The 21,931-nt window shown below is 42.5% G+C and overlaps 1 protein-coding gene across 4 annotated transcripts in view; it reads left to right on the forward strand.

The window, feature by feature from the left end:
* Positions 1–21,931, forward strand: part of LOC109428467 (uncharacterized) — a 569,383-nt gene that overhangs the window by 248,851 nt on the left and 298,601 nt on the right. For all 4 annotated transcript variants that reach the window (XM_062844305.1, XM_062844310.1, XM_062844307.1 and 1 more), the window contains exon 3: positions 14,489–15,228. In XM_062844305.1, the coding sequence (XP_062700289.1) occupies positions 14,986–15,228 (243 nt within the window). In that variant the 5' untranslated portion in view covers positions 14,489–14,985. The remainder of the gene's footprint in view (positions 1–14,488; positions 15,229–21,931) is intronic.

The raw sequence follows: 21,931 nt of genomic DNA on the forward strand, positions 1-21,931 counted from the left end.
ATTGTAAAAATAGTATGGAACGAGCTCACCAATTCAGAAAGAGCTCGTTCCATACTATTTTTACAATTGTTTTTGTTCATTAGAAATATTACTTACATTTAACCTATTTGCTTGCGAAATGTTTATAAGTATCAACGGTGAGTTGTTTTTTTTTAAATGATACAGCTAGTCATTTATTGGTGAGCTCGTTCCATGGTACTGTGTTCATTTTATTCCAGAAAAACCTTTCTTCCTTTGGAAGACGTGAGTAGCCCCTACGTAATCTGAATCATCTTTGGCATCTGATCGCCTCCTCCACCTTCGTCGCCGTCTTAAATATTACTCTCCCTGAGGTAAAATCGTTCCCCAATTACCGGGATCGCTAAAATTAATCTCGCCGCTGTGCCGACCGTGCCTTGAACAGCGTGGAAAGGGTGAACCGAAAATACACATTCCTTCCCGCCGGCCGACTTCGTGGAATTTTTATGTCGTGAAAATTCTATTTTCCGGACATGGTTGGGAAGGACTCAGAGCAGAGAGGGGTGGGTGGGAAGCAACAGGTGATTCAGACGCTGAGGCCCCGTCTCGTTGGCGTGTGTGAACGCTGCTGGCTGGTAATGGCCCTCAGGTGCGGCCGAAGAGAAAAATCGCCAATTGATGACGGGATATTGGCTTTTTCCGGGGGCTGTCAGTTGATTTTTTTTTCGGGCTTGCAAGGGACGTGCGCACGATTTGGATGATTTGTTTCTCACACTGCGGTAATCGTCGTTTTCATCGAGGGTCGTCCCACTTGAAGGTGATTTATGTTCCTCTGATGGAAGAATTCGTTAATATTTCCTGGCTGAGCAGCAATCTTATTAACCCTCTTTGTGCATTAGGGTCATTATGACCCCTAAACGTGCACTAGGTCAGCGAGGTGAGCGCAAGCTAATGCACGAAGAAGGTTAATTGCTAAATCGATCATTTTCTTTTCCATTAATCGGATTCTATGCTACATAAGTTATAAAGAACTCAAAACGTACGTTAAAGAGCCATCAAAGCTCTTGAAAACTTGAAATGGTTTGGGTTATTGAGCTCAGCAATAGTCTTTACGCGAATTGACACAAATTTATTCCAAAAATTTGAATCATTCCACGTATAGAAATCACATAAACAACATCGCAAGCACATCTGACAATTCACACAATTCTACTGCTGAAAGAGCCATGTAGCTCATCGAAAATAGTCTTAGCCGATCGAGCACTTGAGCTCATCAATAGTTTCAATAAACTAATAATACTGCACTGTTTTTTTTAAACCCATTCGATGCGTCGAAATAATGTATACAACTTAGAGTGTACGGGGATAGATTTCAAATGTCTTTTTTGAAGTTTAGTAAGCATGAGCCATGAAGCTCATGAAAACTCACCTGTGAAACGCATTGAACACTCTGAGTTTATGAATATTGCTCATAACAATCACAGAGCTAAAATTTGAGCCATCAGGGCTCATATTAGATGACCCAGCAATTTGGAGTCCAATCAGTTTTAGATAGGTTCTGGAAACCTCCTCAAAACCTAAGGAATATAATTTTAATTTCATATTTTTTCTGAAGATTTCATTCACAAATTTACTAAAGTTATTATTAGACAGTCGTTTTCGTAATCAGTCTTTACTCCCAGTTGCAAAATTCCGATCCCGAAGTCTTTGAAAGATCAAAGTTTTCTCAAGTCTCACGCTTTGTTGGTTGGCTACTCTTTTGTAATATTTTGTTCCAATACTCCTTGAACTGGTGAGCTTGTTTTGTGTTACTATTTTAACCGTAACGGTAATGAAAAACTTGTTTTGAAAACTGGTATATTAACTTGTACTAGGGATTTCTTGAAATATCTCCATGAATTTAAAACACTTCTTATAGCTAATAGCAGTGTAATTGCTCCACGGACCTGTATTATGTTGCACCATATCTGCAATGTAACAACAATTGATTGGTTACGCCTGTAGACCTTTGGGCCTTTACTCGCGGAAGTTCTTGGATGACCTAGAACACCTTTGGAAAGTAGTTGTAGAGTAGTTGTACTGTAGTAGTAGAGTAGAGTAGTTGTACTGTAGAGACCATGCGTCATGGATCTGCAGGATGTTTCACCGCATCAGTAATGTAGAAACAATCCATTGGTTACGCTTGTAGATCTTCAGGTCTTCACTCACGGAAGTTCTTTGATGACCTAGACAACCTTCGAAAACTAGTTCTCTTCAGAACCATGCTTCATGAACCTATTGGATGTTACACCGCATCAGTAATGTAACAAAAACCCATTGATTACGCTTATAGATCTTCATGCCATTACTCACGGAAGCTTTCAGGTAAACTAGATCATCTTAGATAATTGGTTATCTGCAGAACAATACTCCATGGACCTGTAGGATGTTGCACCGTATAAGTAATGTAACAACTTTGATTATGCTTTGATTATGCTTGTAGACCTTCAGGTCACTACTCGTGGAAGTTCTTGGATCGACTAGAAAATCTTTGGAAACTAGTACTCTTCAGAACCGTTCTCAATTGACCTTTCGGATGTTACACTGCATCAGTAGTATAACAGTAACCCATTGATTACGCTTATAGATCTTAAGGCCTCTACCCGCGGAAGTTCTTGAGTGACCTAGAACACCTTAGGAAAGTAGTTCTTTACAGTACCATGCGTTATGGATCTGTAGGATGTTACACCACATCAGTAATGTAAAGATAATCCATTGAATACGCTTGTAGACCTTAAGGCCTTAACTCACGGAAGTTCTTAGATAACCTACATCATCTTTGATAATTAGTTCTCTGCAGAACAATACTTCATGGACCCGTAGAAGGTTGCACCGTATCAGTAACATAACAACATTCCATTGATTATGCCTGTAGACCTTAAGATCATTACTTGCGGAAGTTCTTGGATGACCTAGAAAATCTTCGGAAAACTAGTTCTCTTCAGAACTATGCTCCATAGACCTACAGGATGTTACACCGCATCAGTAATGTAACAATAACCCATTGATTACGCTTGTAGATCTTAAGGCCTTCACTCTGGATTATCCGTTAAAATTTCGTGGAGGAATCCTTCCTTAAAGGAATTCTCGAAAAAAAATCTGAATCTGGAGAAATAACTTCTGTTTTTTTTTTGAATTTTTGGAGAAACATCCGGATGGTTTCGTGAAGCGATCTCTAAAAAAAGTTTCCGGGAACATCCCTGGAGGATTTCCTGTGAAAATCCAGGAAAGACTTCTCGAGGAACTCCACGAAAGAATTCCCGGGGAAATCCACGGATAATTCACGTAGGAACAACCTGGACAATCCTAGAGGAATTGCCCGATGAAATCTGCGGAAGAATTTTCGCATTTCATGGATGAATCCGCGGGAAGATCTACGGAAGAACTCCTACGCAAACCCACGGAGGAGTCCACGAATGAATCTCCGGGAAAATCGACGGATGGATTTCCAGAGAAATCTGTGTAGATTTTTTTGTGAAACTCCATCGAATGTCGGGAAATGTCCGCGATGGATGAATATCAGAGGAAAATCAATGATGAATTCCTCGGGAAATCTACTAAAAAATTTGTGTGGAACACCACGGATGAATTTCCGAGAAGATTTACGGAACAATCCCGGAAAAATCTGTGAAGAAAATTGTGTTGTTTTTCACAGCTGAATTCTGTGGGAATTCCAAGACCAGTCAAGGGAGGAATTCACGGATAAACTCCCGGGAAAGTTTACGGTTGAATTCCCGGGAAAATCTGCGGAGAAGCTTCCGTGTGACTCCACGGAAGAATGACTGAGAAATTCTACAGACGAATTACCGGAGCAATTCCCTGGGGCATCCACGAAAATCCCCGGAGAAATCTAAAGGATTAACTTCCGTGGAACTCTACGGAGGAATTTCCGCGAAAATCCACGTATTAATCCGAGGCTAAATCCAAGGAACAATTCCCTGGAGAATCCACAAAAGAGTTTCCGTAGAAATCTGCGGAAGAACTTGTGTGCAACTCTACGGAGGCTTTTCCATGGATTTCGATGAATGAATTCCCAGGGAAATTCACAAATGTATTCCTGAGAAAATCTGCGTATGATCTTTCGTGGAACGTCCCTCGAAAACCCCTGGATTCCCCCTGAAACTCTCTGGGGCCGTATCATACTCATTGAAAACCCGCTGGAACATCCCTGAAACCCCACAAAACACCCCTAAAACTTTCAGGATGGAACATCTCTGAAACGCCTCCGAGTTGCCTTGAAGACACATTGAACGCTTATGAAACCCACTGAAATATCTCTAGAACGCCCCTGGGATCTTTTTAAACCTTCTGAAATCCCCCTGAAACGCTCATGAAAGCGCATCACGAGTATTTCTGGACATCCCTTAAGCCTTTTCTTCCCACGAATCTGAACAACTATTTCTATGCCGAGAAAGTGTTTTCGAATAAATAAAAGTTATTGCACACTTACCAATTTCTTCTGGGAAGTTTTATGGACGAATTACCGGAGAACTTCACGGAGCAATTCCTTGGGGCATCCATTACAATCTCCAGAGAAATCTACGGAATAACTTCCGTGGAACTCTACGGCAGAATTCCCGTTGAAATCCACTGAGGAATTCTTGGGCAAACCTGAGGAATCATTCCTTGTGTTAACACGAAGAACTTTCCGAGGAAATCTGCGGAGAAACTTCCGTGCAACTCTACGGAAGAATACCCGCGAATTTCCATGAATGAATTCCTAGGGAAATTCACAGACGAATTCTTGGTAAAACCTGCGTTGCAACTTTCGTGGAACGCTAACACCCTGGAATGTCCTTGAAACCCTATCGAGAACAACACCTTAAAACTCCTGAAACTCTCTGAAACGCCCCTGGAACTCTTTGAAAAACCGCTGGAACAACCCTGAAACGCCCCTAAAGCCCCTGAAACACCCCTAAACTCTCTAGATGGAACGCCCCTTAGCCCCTTGAAGATCCATGGAACGCTCCTGAAACCCCCTGAAACGCCCTGAAACATCTTGAAGACCCCTGGAACGTTCCTGAAATACCTCTGGAACGCTCCTGGGACCCTTTGAAACCTTCTGAAATACGCCTGGAACGCACATGAAACCACATTACGGATCTTCCTGGAAATCCCTTAAGCCTTTCCTTCTTTGAGCGACTAATTCTGTGCCAAGTAAGCGTTTCCGAAAAAAAAAAACTGATTTAACAAAAGTTTTTGCTAATTAGCCAAATTTTTCAAAAATAACGAAAATAAAATCAATCAATACACTGAAATTTTTACGCGATTTTTTACGTGGTTTTTTACGCTGTCTGTGTAAAAAAATCGCGTTATTTAGAGAAAATGTCGTATAGAACTCAAGTGACGGTAGATTTGAACAGGTTGAAGGAGTTTCAGGGGCGTAACATGTAGTTTGAGCTTGAGAGGGTTTAAGGGGGATTTTGGAGGCACTTCAGGAAGTTTCAAAGAATTTTCGGTGGGTTTCATAGACGTTACAGAGGCGTTTTCGGTGGTTTCAGAGGGTTTCAATTGCGGTTCATGCGGTTCGAGGGGGTTTTAGGGAGTTTTGGGGGCATTTCAAGAAACTTCGGAGGTTTTTCAGCGAGTTTCAGAGAAGTTACAGAGGCGTGACATAGGCGTTTCCAGGAGTTTCGAATCGTTATTGTGGCTTTCAAATGGTAACGAACCTGAAAGACCTTCCAGAACCCCCGATAATGCCACTGAAGCCCTCTGTAATGCTTCTTAAACCCGCTGAAAATCGTCCAGAGCTCCCTGAAATCACGTCGGACCCCTTGTTACATACCTGAGACACTTTGAAACCCCCCGAAAACACCTCTGAAACCTCCATGAAACGCCCTGTTACCCTCCGGAATTCAAAAGAAAATTTTCCGAGGAATTTTTGAGGAACTCAACGGGTGAATTCACAGTAAGATTCACAGAGAATCCACGGAGGAATTTTCCGGGTGAGTCACTGAAAAATTCCGGGAAATTCGCCGTATGAATTCCCGGGAAAATCTTCGGAGAAACTTTCGTGAGACACCCGAAAGAATCCACGGATTCCAGAGAAATCCATGAAAAAAATCCTGAAGGAATCCTGAACAAATACACGGAGAACTCACCGGGCAATTGCACGGAGAAATTCTCGGAAGATCTGCGAATCCTGAAAAAAAAGTCTGAATTCCTGCAGACACAACTCCCGGGAAAATCCCCGGTGGAACTCCTAGAATATTTTTTGAAACAATTACGGAATTCCACGAATGGTTTCCCAGGAATATGTGCAAAAATTTCCGGAAATTCTTGGAATGTTGTAGAACACCACGGATGAATTTTCGGGAACATTTATAACGGAATTCCGGGGGTGGGGAGGAATCCGCTGAAAAATTCCCTGAGAATTCTGCGAAGTAAATCTCGATCAAACCTACATAGGTATTCCCAGGAAGATTCACGGAAGTATTGCCAGAGAAAACTACGGATGAATTTCGTAATTTCCGGCGAAATTTATTAAATGCATAGAATGTGTTCTGTAAAATTTAAAGAATCCCTACAGGTATTCCTTGACCAAGCCGTGAAACCATTTTCGACGCTTCTTTAGAGAAAGTTCTAGAGAAACCTTTACATATACTCTAGAGGAAATCCTCGAGATACTCTTTGAGTAATTCTTCAGGTATCACTGGATAAATATATAAATCAGTCTAAATCTGAAGAAATCAGATGATTCATTGAGACATCCGTGATGTCATTTCTATGAGCAATTAGTGTAGAATTAGCATAAGTTAAAATACACAAAAATAAAAACAAAAAAAAAATCTATGAGCAATTACTGGGGGAGCTCGTGCGACTCTTAAAAGGGCCTAATTTGATCATACAGGCGCTCAATAAACAAATAAACAACAATGTGTTACTAGAGATGTCAGTAGCGCGAACTATCACCACCGTTCTAGTCACATCGACGCTGATAAAAACCAAACGTATATCACTCTGCCATTACACTTTCTGACTCGATCTCTCTACAGTGGCTAACTAACACCAGAAAATACTGAATTCCACCCACATCACCCATCATCCTCGTTTTGCGACCATCATCACTGATATGGATATGATTGTCATGATTCTCTTCTTGACCCACAGGAAGAGAGAAGCAAAGACACGCACAGCTTACTGCATGACGCGACGTCACGAATCCCATTCGTTTCTCAACGGTCAACTCTCTCTCTCTCTCTCTCTCTCACTTTGCCCGTCATGCATCACTGCACTGCTCAGAGACACTGACTCTCTCATAATCCGCCCGAAGCTTACTCAGCAATTGCCATCGCCGCTACAAAGAGGAGAAGGATATGAAATTAAAAACCCGAAACTAATGATTTTCGCGGGTGATGGTCGTGATATTTTGCAGCACCGATTAAAAAAAATGACAGGACTAAATGAACTGTGGCGAAATGTTGATAAAAATATTGGTGTGAAGATCTGACAGACGGTAATAACAAATTTAGATCATGAATCAATAGGCTCCTAAAGCTCCATCTAGATTCTTGGTTTTAACCACAAAATTTAATCCAAAAGTGCTTATTTACTCATTTTTGACGTTTTTATTGGCCGTGGTTGAAAATACATAATTTTTATTTCTTAAATCTTTTGTCCTGCCCCTAGCTTATAACACATACTTTGAGTTATTTTTTTTTCACTGTGTATGTCAGAAAGGAACATTTTTGAAACCCCAGTACGGAAAATGTCGAAATCCATCACGTCAAGGTCAAGAACTATTTACCATTTTACTTATTTCGTATTTTCTCATTATTTCTTCGTTTTTCGAGTTCGAGTAAAGTATAATTCTGATTAGAATACCGTGCTTGATCGTATTATTGAATGAAAACGAGATTTCGTCTTTAATTTTATGACCCTATTATTGATAGTGATAGTGGTCTATTGATATCTTACTTTCTCCCTAGAAAAATATGCCTGTCCCGATCATTTAGTCTATCCCGTATATTTGTAAATATCCAGAAAGGAGCAATGTCAGTCCCCTCTTACCACCATCCTCCGGCGCCCAAACCCTTTCGGGATTCTGCGTTCCCTATTGCTTGGTACAATTCCTCAGTGTACCATGAAACCTAACCTCAAAATGTAAAAAAACGAACTGAGAACTGTCAAGCATTTTGAGGTTAGCTTTGTTGGAGCAATGATCTGACCAAGGATCTGACCGAATCTATGACAAAAGGTCGAAAGACAAAGTTCGAAGGACAAAAGGTCGAAGGATAAAAGGTCGAAGGACAAAAGGTCGAATGGACAAAAGGTCGAATGGACAAAAGGTCGAATGGGACAAAAGGTCGAAAAGGACAAAAGGTTAAATAGACAAAAGACAAATTGGAAGACAAGAAAAAGTGATCAGAATTTGGTAGAAAAACGACAAAATAATTTAACAACTTAAAAAACATTATTGAAAGATAGAAAAGTGTGTATAAGTAGCTCAAATGCTCCATTTTATTATCGCATTGCATTGCAGTTCGGAATAGAAGCCCATACATGATAGAAAATGATTGTGATTAATTAAAGTGGTGGAAAACAATATTCATTGAAAGAACAGCCTTTGTGTAGAAGAAGGATGAATCATAGATAGAAATATTGTCATTTGAAACTCCAATCATAATCTTGGATATTCGACCTTTTGTTCATTCGACCTTTTGCCCGTCGACCATTTGTCCTTCGACCTTCTGATCAACATCGCGTTCGTTCATAAATCGTATTCCACCTTTCAAACGGCGACGCCTCAACTGGAAACCTCCTTGACATAACCACCTAAATTCCGCCCATCCCTCTAAAATCTCCCAAAAAACCTTCCGGTCACCGTGTTTTCAGTCAACAAACCCGACCATTTCACCTTTCATGAGACACATCATCGCCGGCCAGACAACCAGTCAGTCAGTCGACCGGATTCGGAAGCCATCTGTCAGGGAATCTTAGTAGGCACGGACTCAGCCCGGCCTACTTCGCTCTCGTCCATTCTCCACAATCAATCCACCAGCCAAATTAAGGGTTTGGCGCACCCCGCCGACTACTAAATGAACATGTCCATACCATCCGTCATCTGTCGGTCGTGCATCTCCCGTTTCGTCGATCGCTCCGGTCCCGCTGCTGTGACGGTGGCCTTATTCGGGCGTGGAACCCCGTCGGACGACTGATTGACCCCTTTGGCGGACGCGTTGCGTCGGCAAGCTCCAAGGTTTACATAACAGCTGCTCTGGATTTGGTGGATAGTCACACACATTATTTGGTCGCTAATGGGGCTTCGGAGGCGATTGCATCCAACCCAACACTCGGGAAGGTGGAAGACGGAAGGTGACGCGGAGAAATGACGAAACTATCTCGCCCGCCGCTGACGCCCTTAAATCAACAACGATGACTGGCAGCCAGACACGGTTCGGTTGATATGGGTTGATCTACTTTTACTCCGGACTTTTAGGTACGGACTTAACACATCATAAACCAAATCGGCAATCATGAATGATTATGAAGCGACCGTCGAGTTTCGATAGCTGCTGGCGAAATGTTCAACTGAGAATCGTCGTGATTGTGATAGGTAATTGCTCTGAACGATTTGCTCTGGTCATTACGGGCACGGATCAAGCTGAATGGACAATTGAAAAAGCTGAAGTCCATTAGAGATTAGTCTAACTAGGAATTCCTCCAGAAACTCCTTCTGAAGTTCCCTCATGAATTCCCACGAGAGTTTTTACAGAGATTAGTCCATGAGTTCCTTCAGAGATTCCTCCACAAGTATCAGGGACTCGTGCAGATGCTCTTTGAGAGATTCCTCTTAAATTCCTTCAAGAACTCCTCCTGAAATTCTTGCAGAAATCGCTTCAGTTCCTCCAGGGATCTCTCCAGGATTACCTTCAGAGATTCTTACTAGAGGACCAAATGAAACTTCCTATAGCATGCAAGGATTCTCCCAGAAGTTTCCTTCAAGGATTCCTACAGAAGTTTATTCAGGGGCTAGTCCAGGAATTCCTCCTAAGATTCCTCTAGGAGTTACTTCAGGGATTTCTCGAGAAGTTCCTTTAAGGATTTTTCCAGGAGTTCTTGCACGGATAGCTTCTGGAGTTCTTTCGGAGATTTTTCCAGGGCAATTCAGAAATTCCTACAGAAGGTCCATTCGAGGGATTAGTCCATTAGGGATTAGTCTAGGAGTTTCTCCAGGAAATCCTTCTGAAGTTCCTTCAGGAATTCTTACTCTAGTTCCTTCAAAGATTAGTGCACGAGTTGCTTGAGATTCCTCCAGGAGTTTCAGGGATTCATGCAGATGCTTAATAAGAGATTCCTCCTAAATTCCTTCAAAAATTCCTCTTGGAATTCCTCTGGAATTCCTCTTGGAATTCCTCTGGAATTCCTCTTGGAATTCCTCTGGAATTCCTCTGGAATTCCTCTTGGAATTCCTCTTGGAATTCCTCTAGAATTCCTCTGGAATTCCTCTTGGAATTCCTCTGGAATTCCTCTTGGAATTCCTCTGGAATTCCTCTTGGAATTCCTCTGGAATTCCTCTTGGAATTCCTCTGGAATTCCTCTTGGAATTCCTCTTGGAATTCCTCTTGGAATTCCTCTTGGAATTCCTCTAGAATTCCTCTGGAATTCCTCTTGGAATTCCTCTTGGAATTCCTCTAGAATTCCTCTGGAATTCCTCTTGGAATTCCTCTGGAATTCCTCTTGGAATTCCTCTTGGAATTCCTCTGGAATTCCTCTTGGAATTCCTCTGGAATTCCTCTTGGAATTCCTCTTGGAATTCCTCTTGGAATTCCTCTAGAATTCCTCTGGAATTCCTCTTGGAATTCCTCTTGGAATTCCTCTAGAATTCCTCTGGAATTCCTCTTGGAATTCCTCTGGAATTCCTCTTGGAATTCCTCTGGAATTCCTCTTGGAATTCCTCTGGAATTCCTCTTGGAATTCCTCTGGAATTCCTCTTGGAATTCCTCTGGAATTCCTCTTGGAATTCCTCTGGAATTCCTCTTGGAATTCCTCTTGGAATTCTTCTGGAATTCCTCTTGGAATTCCTCTGGAATTCCTCTTGGAATTCCTCTGGAATTCCTCTTGGAATTCCTCTGGAATTCCTCTTGGAATTCCTCTGGAATTCCTCTTGGAATTCCTCTGGAATTCCTCTTGGAATTCCTCTGGAATTCCTCTTGGAATTCCTCTGGAATTCCTCTTGGAATTCCTCTGGAATTCCTCTTGGAATTCCTCTGGAATTCCTCTTGGAATTCCTCTGGAATTCCTCTTGGAATTCCTCTGGAATTCCTCTTGGAATTCCTCTGGAATTCCTCTTGGAATTCCTCTGGAATTCCTCTTGGAATTCCTCTGGAATTCCTCTTGGAATTCCTCTGGAATTCCTCTTGGAATTCCTCTGGAATTCCTCTTGGAATTCCTCTGGAATTCCTCTTGGAATTCCTCTGGAATTCCTCTTGGAATTCCTCTGGAATTCCTCTTGGAATTCCTCTGGAATTCCTCTTGGAATTCCTCTGGAATTCCTCTTGGAATTCCTCTGGAATTCCTCTTGGAATTCCTCTGGAATTCCTCTTGGAATTCCTCTGGAATTCCTCTTGGAATTCCTCTGGAATTCCTCTTGGAATTCCTCTGGAATTCCTCTTGGAATTCCTCTGGAATTCCTCTTGGAATTCCTCTGGAATTCCTCTTGGAATTCCTCTGGAATTCCTCTTGGAATTCCTCTGGAATTCCTCTTGGAATTCCTCTGGAATTCCTCTTGGAATTCCTCTGGAATTCCTCTTGGAATTCCTCTGGAATTCCTCTTGGAATTCCTCTGGAATTCCTCTTGGAATTCCTCTGGAATTCCTCTTGGAATTCCTCTGAAATTCCTCTTGGAATTCCTCTGGAATTCCTCTTGGAATTCCTCTGGAATTCCTCTTGGAATTCCTCTGGAATTCCTCTTGGAATTCCTCTGGAATTCCTCTTGGAATTCCTATGGAATTCCTCTTGGAATTCCTCTGGAATTCCTCTTGGAATTCCTCTTGTAATTCCTCTGGAATTCCTCTTGTAATTCCTCTGGAATTCCTCTTGGAATTCCTCTTGGAATTCCTCTGGAATTCCTCTTGGAATTCCTCTGGAATTCCTCTTGGAATTCCTCTGGAATTCCTCTTGGAATTCCTCTGGAATTCCTCTTGGAATTCCTCTGGAATTCCTCTTGGAATTCCTCTGGAATTCCTCTTATAATTCCTCTGGAATTCCTCTTATAATTCCTCTGGAATTCCTCTTGGAATTCCTTTGGAATTCCTCTTGGAATTCCTCTAGAATTCCTCTTGGAATTCCTCTGGAATTCCTCTTGGAATTCCTCTGGAATTCCTCTTGGAATTCCTCTTGGAATTCTTCTTGGAATTCCTCTTGGAATTCTGCTTGGAATTCCTCTTGGAATTCTGCTTGGAATTCCTCTTGGAATTCTGCTTGGAATTCCTCTTGGAATTCTTCTTGGAATACCTCTTGGAATTTTTCTTGGAATTCCTCTTGGAATTCTTCTTGGAATTCTCGTATATTTTCTGTTGGCATTCCTTTCCTTGGAATTCCTTTACGAAATTCCTTAGTACTTCCTCTTGGAATTCCTCTGGAATTCCTCTTGGAATTCCTCTGGAATTCCTCTTGGAATTCCTCTGGAATTCCTCTTGGAATTCCTCTGGAATTCCTCTTGGAATTCCTCTGGAATTCCTCTTCGAATTCCTATGGAATTCCTCTTGGAATTCCTCTGGAATTCCGCTTGGAATTCCTCTTGTAATTCCTCTGGAATTCCTCTTGGAATTCCTCTTGGAATTCCTCTGGAATTCCTCTTGGAATTCCTCTGGAATTTCTCTTGGAATTCCTCTGGAATTCCTCTTGGAATTCCTCTGGAATTCCTCTTGGAATTCCTCTGGAATTCCTCTTGGAATTCCTCTGGAATTCCTCTTGGAATTCCTCTGGAATTCCTCTTATAATTCCTCTGGAATTCCTCTTGGAATTCCTTTGGAATTCCTCTTGGAATTCCTCTAGAATTCCTCTTGGAATTCCTCTGGAATTCCTCTTGGAATTCCTCTGGAATTCCTCTTGGAATTCCTCTTGGAATTCTTCTTGGAATTCCTCTTGGAATTCTGCTTGGAATTCCTCTTGGAATTCTTCTTGGAATACCTCTTGGAATTTTTCTTGGAATTCCTCTTGGAATTCTTCTTGGAATTCTCGTATATTTTCTGTTGGCATTCCTTTCCTTGGAATTCCTTTACGAAATTCCTTAGTACTTCCTCTTGGAATTCTTCTTGGAATTCCTCTTGAAATTCTTCTTGGAACTCCTCTTGAAATTCTTCTTGGAACTCTTCTTGGAATTCCTCTTGGAATTCTTCTTGGAATTCCTCTTGAAATTCCTCTTGGAATTCCTCTTGGAATTCTTCTTGGAATTCCTCTTGGAATTCTGCTTGGAATTCCTCTTGGAATTCTTCTTGGAATACCTCTTGGAATTTTTCTTGGAATTCCTCTTGGAATTCCTCTTGGAATTCTTCTTGGAATTCTCGTATATTTTCTGTTGGCATTCCTTTCCTTGGAATTCCTTTACGAAATTCCTTAGTACTTCCTCTTGGAATTCCTCTTTAAATTACTTTGGAAATTCCTCTTGGAATTCCTTTAACAAGCCTCGTTGGATGAATGTTCGACTCGTGCTGTTAAAATCTACTTTTTGCAACTCGTTGTGCAAATAACTATTGGGTAGTAAACCTGAGTCCATGGATTGTAACTGATCAGATATCGTTCATATTCCAGGTTCTTTTCACTGAAAAGTTTCAAGCTCTTATTTCGCTTTGCCACCGCATGCTTGGACTTTCAGCAAATCGCTTATCAGCTCGTTTCCATCGAAGCAAGCCATCGTCACGCAATGCGCCAGAAGCCCACTCGCTTGCAGTTGACCCGGCATACTTGGATGCGACGTTACTACTTGTACTTCGGTAGAGACAATCAACTGCATTCAGCTCGTTTAATGTTCTCTGTGAGAGTGATCTTGAAAAATGCTACAAACCGTCACATTTTTATTACGACGACTGCGTCGACTTTGACGGCGACAACGACTACTACGATCATTATGCCATTGACTGAGTTCTAGAACTCGATGGATGTGACGAGAAGATACGCGGAGAGACGAGGGAGGCCGCGGCACATAAATCAACGATCACAATGCAATGCATTGAGAGAATGTTTAATGTTTATAGTCGTCACACGAGCAACGAAGTGGTGCGCATTTTTACGACGGTGCGGCGCGGCCGTGTTGGAAGCTCGGAAAACACATCCGGATCGTGGTGGGACCCATCGTGGGGCGGAACTCCATTTTACGAGCTTTTAATTGCTTTATGATCGGTCTTGCGCGATTTGTAATTATTGAATTCCTGCGTGTCGCGATCATCGTGCGCGCGCGCGACTTCATACAAGTTTACGAGTTTGCCCTTTTACCACTGACACTAATTAAACATTTTGTTTTTCTCCCTTTCTGTGAATCCCTTTTTAGGCGGCGTGTTTTCGTCCGTGGACTGAGACGTCTTGTTACAACGTTGAACGACAGGCCAGGAGGAGGAAGCCCGTTTTCCTTATTTGGTAGAAAAAGAATCGTTGGAAACGGTGGTTGTCGCAGCAATCCATGAGGTGGTAACCTTGCCAACGACAACGCGACAGAGATAAGACAGATCGAAGGAGGCGGCAGCAGAGAACACCCTCACTTCAGGCGAAATCTCGTTCGACGCGTACACGCAGAGCAAAATATGACGACGACGACGGTTCGACGGCTTCGGGTGCCCTTGCCTTCGGGAACGGCCTCTCGGTGATGAATCACGGCCCCAAACTGGACCCTTCGCCTGCGCGCGTTATACAATGTAGCCGCCGGTTTCGGGATTAATCCCCAGCGCGCGTGCGCTCGTTACGTTTTTATTACGTAATTGCCCGTGACTCTGTGATCTCTGTGCAATCGCCTTTGTTATACCGGAAGTAGCCCGCCCGTCGTTCTGAACCATGGCCGAGATGGACCCGCCCGGTGGGCCTCCAATGCCGTCGGTAAGGACCTCCTCGCTGCCGGCACCTCCTCCGGTTCCACAACCGAGGAGCATCACGGCCCAGGCAGTAGTGCATCAACAAGCCCCATCGCAGCAACCTCAGCTTCCACCGCAGCAGCAACAGCAGCATCTTCAACCTCAAGTGATCATAGCAACCGGCGGCAGCGGCATCGTTCCCCAGCAACCACCATCTAGCAATCAGGTAAGTGAGTGTTTGTTTACTTTCCGCCCCGAACAAGTTGGCATTTGCGATTCGCCATTTATGGCCCGGCTCTTGGCTAATTTTTTGAGAGGTCCTAAACACTTCAGCCGGCCTGTCTCCGCCTGTTCGAATTGAAGAGACCCGGTGAAATCGAGTCGCTAATTTTCGACTCGACGATGTAATGGCGCAGCAGGCGACGGGCGCTGATCCAATCGATAGGGTGGATCCGAGCCATAAATCAAATTTTGAACCTGCGCGATGACTTCACTCCGAATTCCCGAATTCTGACGCGTCACTCTCGTGCTCGATTGTCACCTTTCCCGCTTTCTGCGAGAGTTAAGCGGACGTCCCATCCGCGCTGCCATTATTCATGCGCCATAATCGAGTGAATAACAATAAAATAAAAATTATTAGCACTAACCACTTTTGGGTTGGTTGTGACGATTGCCGCGGCTGTAGCCAAATTGCGACCCATAAATTCCGACGCAAATGTGTCGCACTTTGAATTCATAAAATTTGATCCGCGCGCTCGGCACGTTGCCGTCCATCGCCACACCTCCGCCTGCTACGATTGACCTGGACGCGCTCTTTGCTACTGTTTGTCATCGTCGTAGTTGGCCGATTTGCTTGCTCCCCAGAACACTGCTGTCCTCTGTCTCTGGTTGGGAACAATTTGCTCTCGTTAGTTTTGCTGGTCTGATGAAGCTGACGATTGGTTAAACTCAACTCAGCAGGCGGTGCAAACCCGAAGAAAATTGTATTGCTCTACAGAAGACTAATCGTTATAATTTAGAGGAATTTTCGCAGTAAAAATTATCAACTAAAAGCAGAATAACTGATTTGGGGTCTTAAAATTAATTAGGATTATTCAAGTGGTTCCAGGAGCTCCCAGGGAAGTTTTATGGGGTCTCAGGAGAATTCTGGGGCGTTTCAGGGGATGTGAGCGAGTGTAAGGGGATTTCTGGGGGTCATAGGGCGCTTTAGGGTGTTTTAGGGGGTCTCAAGAAAATCAAGGGGATTTCAGAGGCGTTTCACGGGGTTCTCAGGAGGATTCAAAGGGTCTTAAAGAAGTCTTAGACCAGGGCGTCTCAGAAGGATTCAGAGGCATATAAAGAGATCTGCGGAAAGTTCAGAAGATGTCAGGGGCATTTCATGTTTCTTTCGCGAGGTCTCAGAGGCGTTTCAGGTAGTCTCAAGGAGGTTACGGGGATTGAAAGGGCGTTTATTTATGCCTCAGGTAGATTTGGGGATTTTCCGGAGGTCTCTGGAGGATTCAGGTCAGTTTCAAGGAGTTTCAGGGGCCCATAAGGATTTAGGAGATTTCAGGGAGTCTCGGGAGAATTTCATAGGGTCTCAAGGGCATTTTGAAGGGGAGTCTTACGCGCATTTTAGGGGGTCTCACTAGGGTTCAGAGGATTAAAGGGATGTTTCAGAACCATTGAAAGGCGTTTTAAGTTGTTTCAGGAAAGTTTTAGAGAGTTCTAGAGAATTCCAATGAGTTTTAGGGAATTACCGTGGTATTCTGGGCTTTTCATAGTGTTTCAGGTGGATATGTCCTTTGAACCTCCTTTAGAGACTCTCAAGAGAATCAAGGGGGGTTTCAGAGGCTTTTTTGGGGTCCCAGTGGGATTCAGAGGGTCCCAGAGACATTTTAAAGGTTATCAGAAGGATTCAGAGGCGTTTCAGGAGATCTCAGAGGGAAGTCAAGTTCTTCACGGGAGGTGTTAGTGGCGTCTCAGGTAATCTTAAGGGGATTCCGGGGATTTCAGAAGCGTTTTATTGAGCCTCAGGAAGATTTGGCGGGTTTTGGGGGGTCTCTGGAGGATTCACATGGGTTTTAAGGAGTTTCAGAGACTCAGAAGGATTTAGGTTATTTCAAGGAGCCTCAAGGGAATTTCATAGGGGCATTTTGAAGGACTTCAGGGAGTCTTACGCGCATTTTAGGGGATCTCAGTAGGATTCCGGGGATTAAAGAGTTGTTTCAGGAGGATTCAAAGGCGTTTGCAAGGTCTTACAGGGAAGTTTTAGAAGAATTCCAATGAGTTTTAGGGAACTACCGTGGTATTCTGGAATTTTCATAGTGTTTCAGGGGGTTATGTCCTTTGAACTTCCTTTAGGGAGTCTCAAGAGAATCAAGGGGAGTTACAGAGGCTTTTTTGGGTCCCAGGAGGATTCAGCGGGCCCCAGTGATATTTTTAGGGTTCTCAGAAAGATTCAGAGGCGTTTCAGGCAGTCGCAAGGGGGTTATGGGTATTTCAAGGTCGTTTTATTTGGGCCTCATGAATATTTGGGAAGTTTCAGGGGGTCTCTGGAGGATTCAGCTGAGTTTCAAGGAGTTTCAGCTCAGGAGGATTTGGGGGATTTAAGGGAGTCTCAGGGGAATTGCATAGGGTCTAAAGGGCGTTTTGAAGGACTTCAGGGAATCTTACGCGCATTTTAGGGGGTCTCAGGAGTAGGTTTTAGAAGATTAAAGCGGTACTTCAGGAGGATTCAAGGGCGTTTGTAATGTGTTTCAGGGAAGTTTTATAAGATTTCCAATGAGTTTTAAGGAATTACCGTGGTATTCTGAGATTTTCATAGAATTTATGGTGGTTTTCAGAAGTGTTTTTCGGGGGGTTCGTTATTTAAACCTCTGTTGGGGGGTCTCAAGAGAATCAAGGGAGGTTTCAGAGGCTTTTTCGGGGTCCCAGGAAAATTCAGAGGGTCCCAGAGACATTTTAGAGGATTCAAAAGCGTTTCAGAATATCTGAGGAAGTTTCAGGATATCTCAGGGGCATGTCAAGTTTCTTTTGGAAGGTCTCAGAGGCATCTCAAGCAATCTCAAGGGGGTTCCGGAGATTTCGGGGGCGTTTTATTGTTCCTTCAAAAGATTTGAGGGGTTTCAGGGGTGTTTCACGGGGGTATCTGGATGATTCAGGTGGGTTTCAAGCAGTTCTAGGGGGCTCACGAAGATTTCGGGGAAGTTTAGAGAGTCTCATGGACATTTCAAAGAGTTTTAGAGGGTCTTAGGCGCTTTTTAGGGGGCCTCAGAAGGATTTATGGTATCAAAGGGACGTTTTGGGAGGACTGAAAGGCGTTTCTGGGGAGTTTCATAATAATTCCGGTTAGTTTTAGGGGGTTATCGCGATATTCTGGGGTGTTTCAGAGACTTTCATAGGGTTTAAGGTGGTTTTCAGAAGTGTTTCAGGGGGTTTCAGGTACATCTATGGAGCTCCCTGAGTTTTTAAACGACCTGTGAACGTTTTACGCCCTCTAATAACGGCTTCAAAATTTCCAAAACAGATCTCGAACTCTCCTGAAACCCATTGACATGCCATTAAAATACCCCTGAAACGTACCTAAAACTCCATGAAATCAGCGAGCTTTCGGAGAGTCGCAGGAGTCTCAATGGATTTTGACAGGGTTTTCAGAAGCGTTGTACAGGATCTCATGTGAATTCAGGGGTTTCAGGGACGTATCAGGGGGTTGTCAGTCGCTTTTCAGGAGATTTCAAGGGGCGTTTTAAAAGGTCTTAGGGCCGTTTCAGAGAGTTTCAGAGATGATTCAAGGTATTTCAGAGGCGTTTCTTAGGGTTTAAGGGTCGTTTCTGGTAATCTCTTTAGAACGCCTTTGAATCTCTTAGAAGCTCCTGAAATCCATTTGGACCCTCTTAAAACCGCCCTGAAACACTCATGATATTTTTGAAACACCAATAAAAACCTTGAAAAGCCCTGCTTGAAATACCTTAAAACTTAAAACGCCCTAAAACTTCCGTAATCCGTTAGAAACACCATTGAAACCAATTGCAACGTTCTTTAAAGGCTCCTGAAAAAAACCCTAAAACAACTCCCTGAAACGCCTCTGAAGCCCCTTGGAACCCCCCTTGTTATGAGCTCTCCGGGAACTTCCTCAGAAAGAGAAAAATTCCTTCAGAACTTCCAGTCAATTAAGGTGATTCTAAATTGGATTCCGAATAATATTTGTTACATGAAATCCGTTCCAAATTCCCGAAGAATTTGTTTTGGCAAGCTTGGCAGATTCTGCAGAGAGTCCCAGTCTCGAGTGTCACAGTTATTTTATCACATACCTATTTAGATGTCCAGTTCCAAATACCAGGAGTTATACTAATAGGAAAGTCTGCGTTCCAAATCTCTGACGTAATTTCATCATAATTCCTGCAGGTATGCCATTTAGAAATTCCATCTTGAAATCGTCAGAACAATTTCATCCAGGATCCCTTCCGAATCTCTGGAGTGATTGCGTCATAAATATCTTAAAGATTCCATTTGGAATCCAAGGATTGATTTCGTTCTGAGTCTCTGATTTGCATTCTTTTCACTGGAGGGTTATGCTCTTGAATCCGTGATGGAACCCTGAATATTCTTGGAAAGAGTTATCTTTAAATTCTCGAAGAGATTTCTTTCTTGGTCTGTGAAAGGATTCTATTGTAATTCCATAAATTCCGTTTCGAATCCCTGGTAGCATGATGCTTCTAGCATCCCGCTTCCGTTTCTTGGAAAGATTCTATTCTGAGTCCCTGGTAGGTGCTTCATTTCTAATCTCCTGCGAAACTTCGTATCTCTGGAACGAATTCATTCAAATTCCCAGAGAGATTTAGGGCAGGATCCCAGAAGGGGTTCCGTTTGAAATAGCAAATTCACGAGGAAAAAACTATAAGAAATGTCGTATGAAGATTTAATTGAGAAAAGGGGACCCATTTCTAATTCTTTGAGGGATACCAAATCCTTAAGGAGGAAATGAGCTCCAAACTAAAAGAAGGGGATCGATCTAAATCACTGAAAAAATCCTTTTCCAATCTCCGGAAAGATTCCGTTCTAAATCTCTGAATTTATCTCTGTTGAAGGAATTTCCAGATAAGTACCGTAGCAAATCCCTCAGGTGATTCTTTTACAAATTTCCGAAAAGATTTCGTTCCAAATCTCTGAAAGGATTCCATTTTAATACCATAGATTTCAAATGCCTGTAAGTATCCCGTTCCGATCCCTGGAAAGATTTCTTCCGGAGTTTCTAGAAGATGTTCCATTTCTATCCTTTGAGGAATTCCGTTCTGGATCTCTGGAGCGATATGCTTTTGAATCTCTGTTGGGATACCGCTATGAATTGTTTGAGGGATTCCGTTTCAAATCTAGTACCATTCCACGTTGTTCAAATTCTCCAAGAGATTCCGTTCCCAATTTTTGAAAAAATCCATTCTAATACCATAGGTTCCATTCCGAATCCCTGGGAGCATTTCGTTTCCGAGCCCTGGAAAGATTTCATTCTGAGGCGCTGGAAGATGTTTCATTTCTGACACCAGAAGGGATTTCGTTCCAAATCACCGAAGAAATCCATTCCAAAGTGATTCCGTTCTAAATCATTGGATTCAATTTTGATCACTGGGGAATACGGGTTTGAATTCCGTAGAAATTGTCAAAGGAATTATGTTTTGAATTCTTAGATAAGTACGTTTCCAAATCGCTGGAGTGGTTATTTTTAATTTCATTCCTAATCTCTCAATATTACCATAGATTCCGTTCATGAAAAAAAATCAGATTCCTGGAAAGACTCCATTCTGAGTCCCTGGTAGGTGCTAAATTTTTAATCTCCTGTGAAACTCCGTTCCGTGTCTCTGAACGATGTTGTTCAAAATCCCAAAGAGACTCAGTGCATGACTAATAACAGCAGCGATTTCTTTTGAATTACCAAAGTCGCATTGTAAAAAAAATCATGAATTTTTGTCATGAAAAATGGCCCTTTTTCTAATTTCTTGACGATTTTCGTTCTGTATTTCGAAAGCAATTCCGTTACCTGCAAGAATTTTCTTCCGAATATCTGGAGTGATTCTGTTCTAAATCTCTAGAAAAATTTCGTTTTGAAGTCCTGGAAGGGTTCCATTTCGAATTTTTAGAGGAATCACGGTGTGAACCCCAGGAGGGACTTCAATCTAAGTTACTGACTACTTTCATTCGACTTCTCTGGAAATATTATGTTCTGAACCACTGTATTTAATTACTATCACTAGAACTTCAAGTTTCTCTAGATAAACAGCAGTGCAAGCCTCTGGAATGTTTTTTTTTAATTTCCGAAGAGATTCCGTTCCCAATCTCAGAAAGGATTCCATTATAATATCAAAGATTTCGTTCCGAGTCCCTGGAAAGATCCCGTTCCCGATTTATCGGAAGCTTCCATTTTGCAATTCCGTTCCGCCTCCCAGGAACGAATCTTCGGCGAAATTCCGTTCCGAGTCTCAGAAGGGACTCCATTGTGAATCCCAATTTGAAACTTTTTCCAGTGCACTAGAGATATTAGTCATAGGAAAGCCTCCGGTTTAAATCTCTGATTTCTGGAGGAATTCCACTCAGAACCCCTTGAAGAATAGTGGTCTTAAACGTTTCAACGCATTGAAAGAATTCTTTTCAGAATATCTGCAGGGATTCTCTTCCGAATCTCTGGAGTAGTTCAATAGTAAATCCCTGGAAGGATAACGTTTTGAGTCAATGGAGGGATTTTGTTCTAAACCTCTGAACAACTCCACTTTGAATCTCTCTAAAAATATCAATTCTTACCACTGCACAGTGGCTGATTTCGTCATTTTAGCGCGCTTAATTAATAACTTTTTTGCTATTAAGTTTAGCGTCATGGTGTCTTCGACGAGAAAGTTTTTCACGATGATAAGGAGCTTCTTTTGAACTTCTGTGAAAAATGATCAATCCTCCTAAAAGTG

This window comes from Aedes albopictus, chromosome 1 (genome assembly GCF_035046485.1).
Source record: "Aedes albopictus strain Foshan chromosome 1, AalbF5, whole genome shotgun sequence".
In the NCBI taxonomy this organism is placed as follows: domain Eukaryota; kingdom Metazoa; phylum Arthropoda; class Insecta; order Diptera; family Culicidae; genus Aedes; species Aedes albopictus.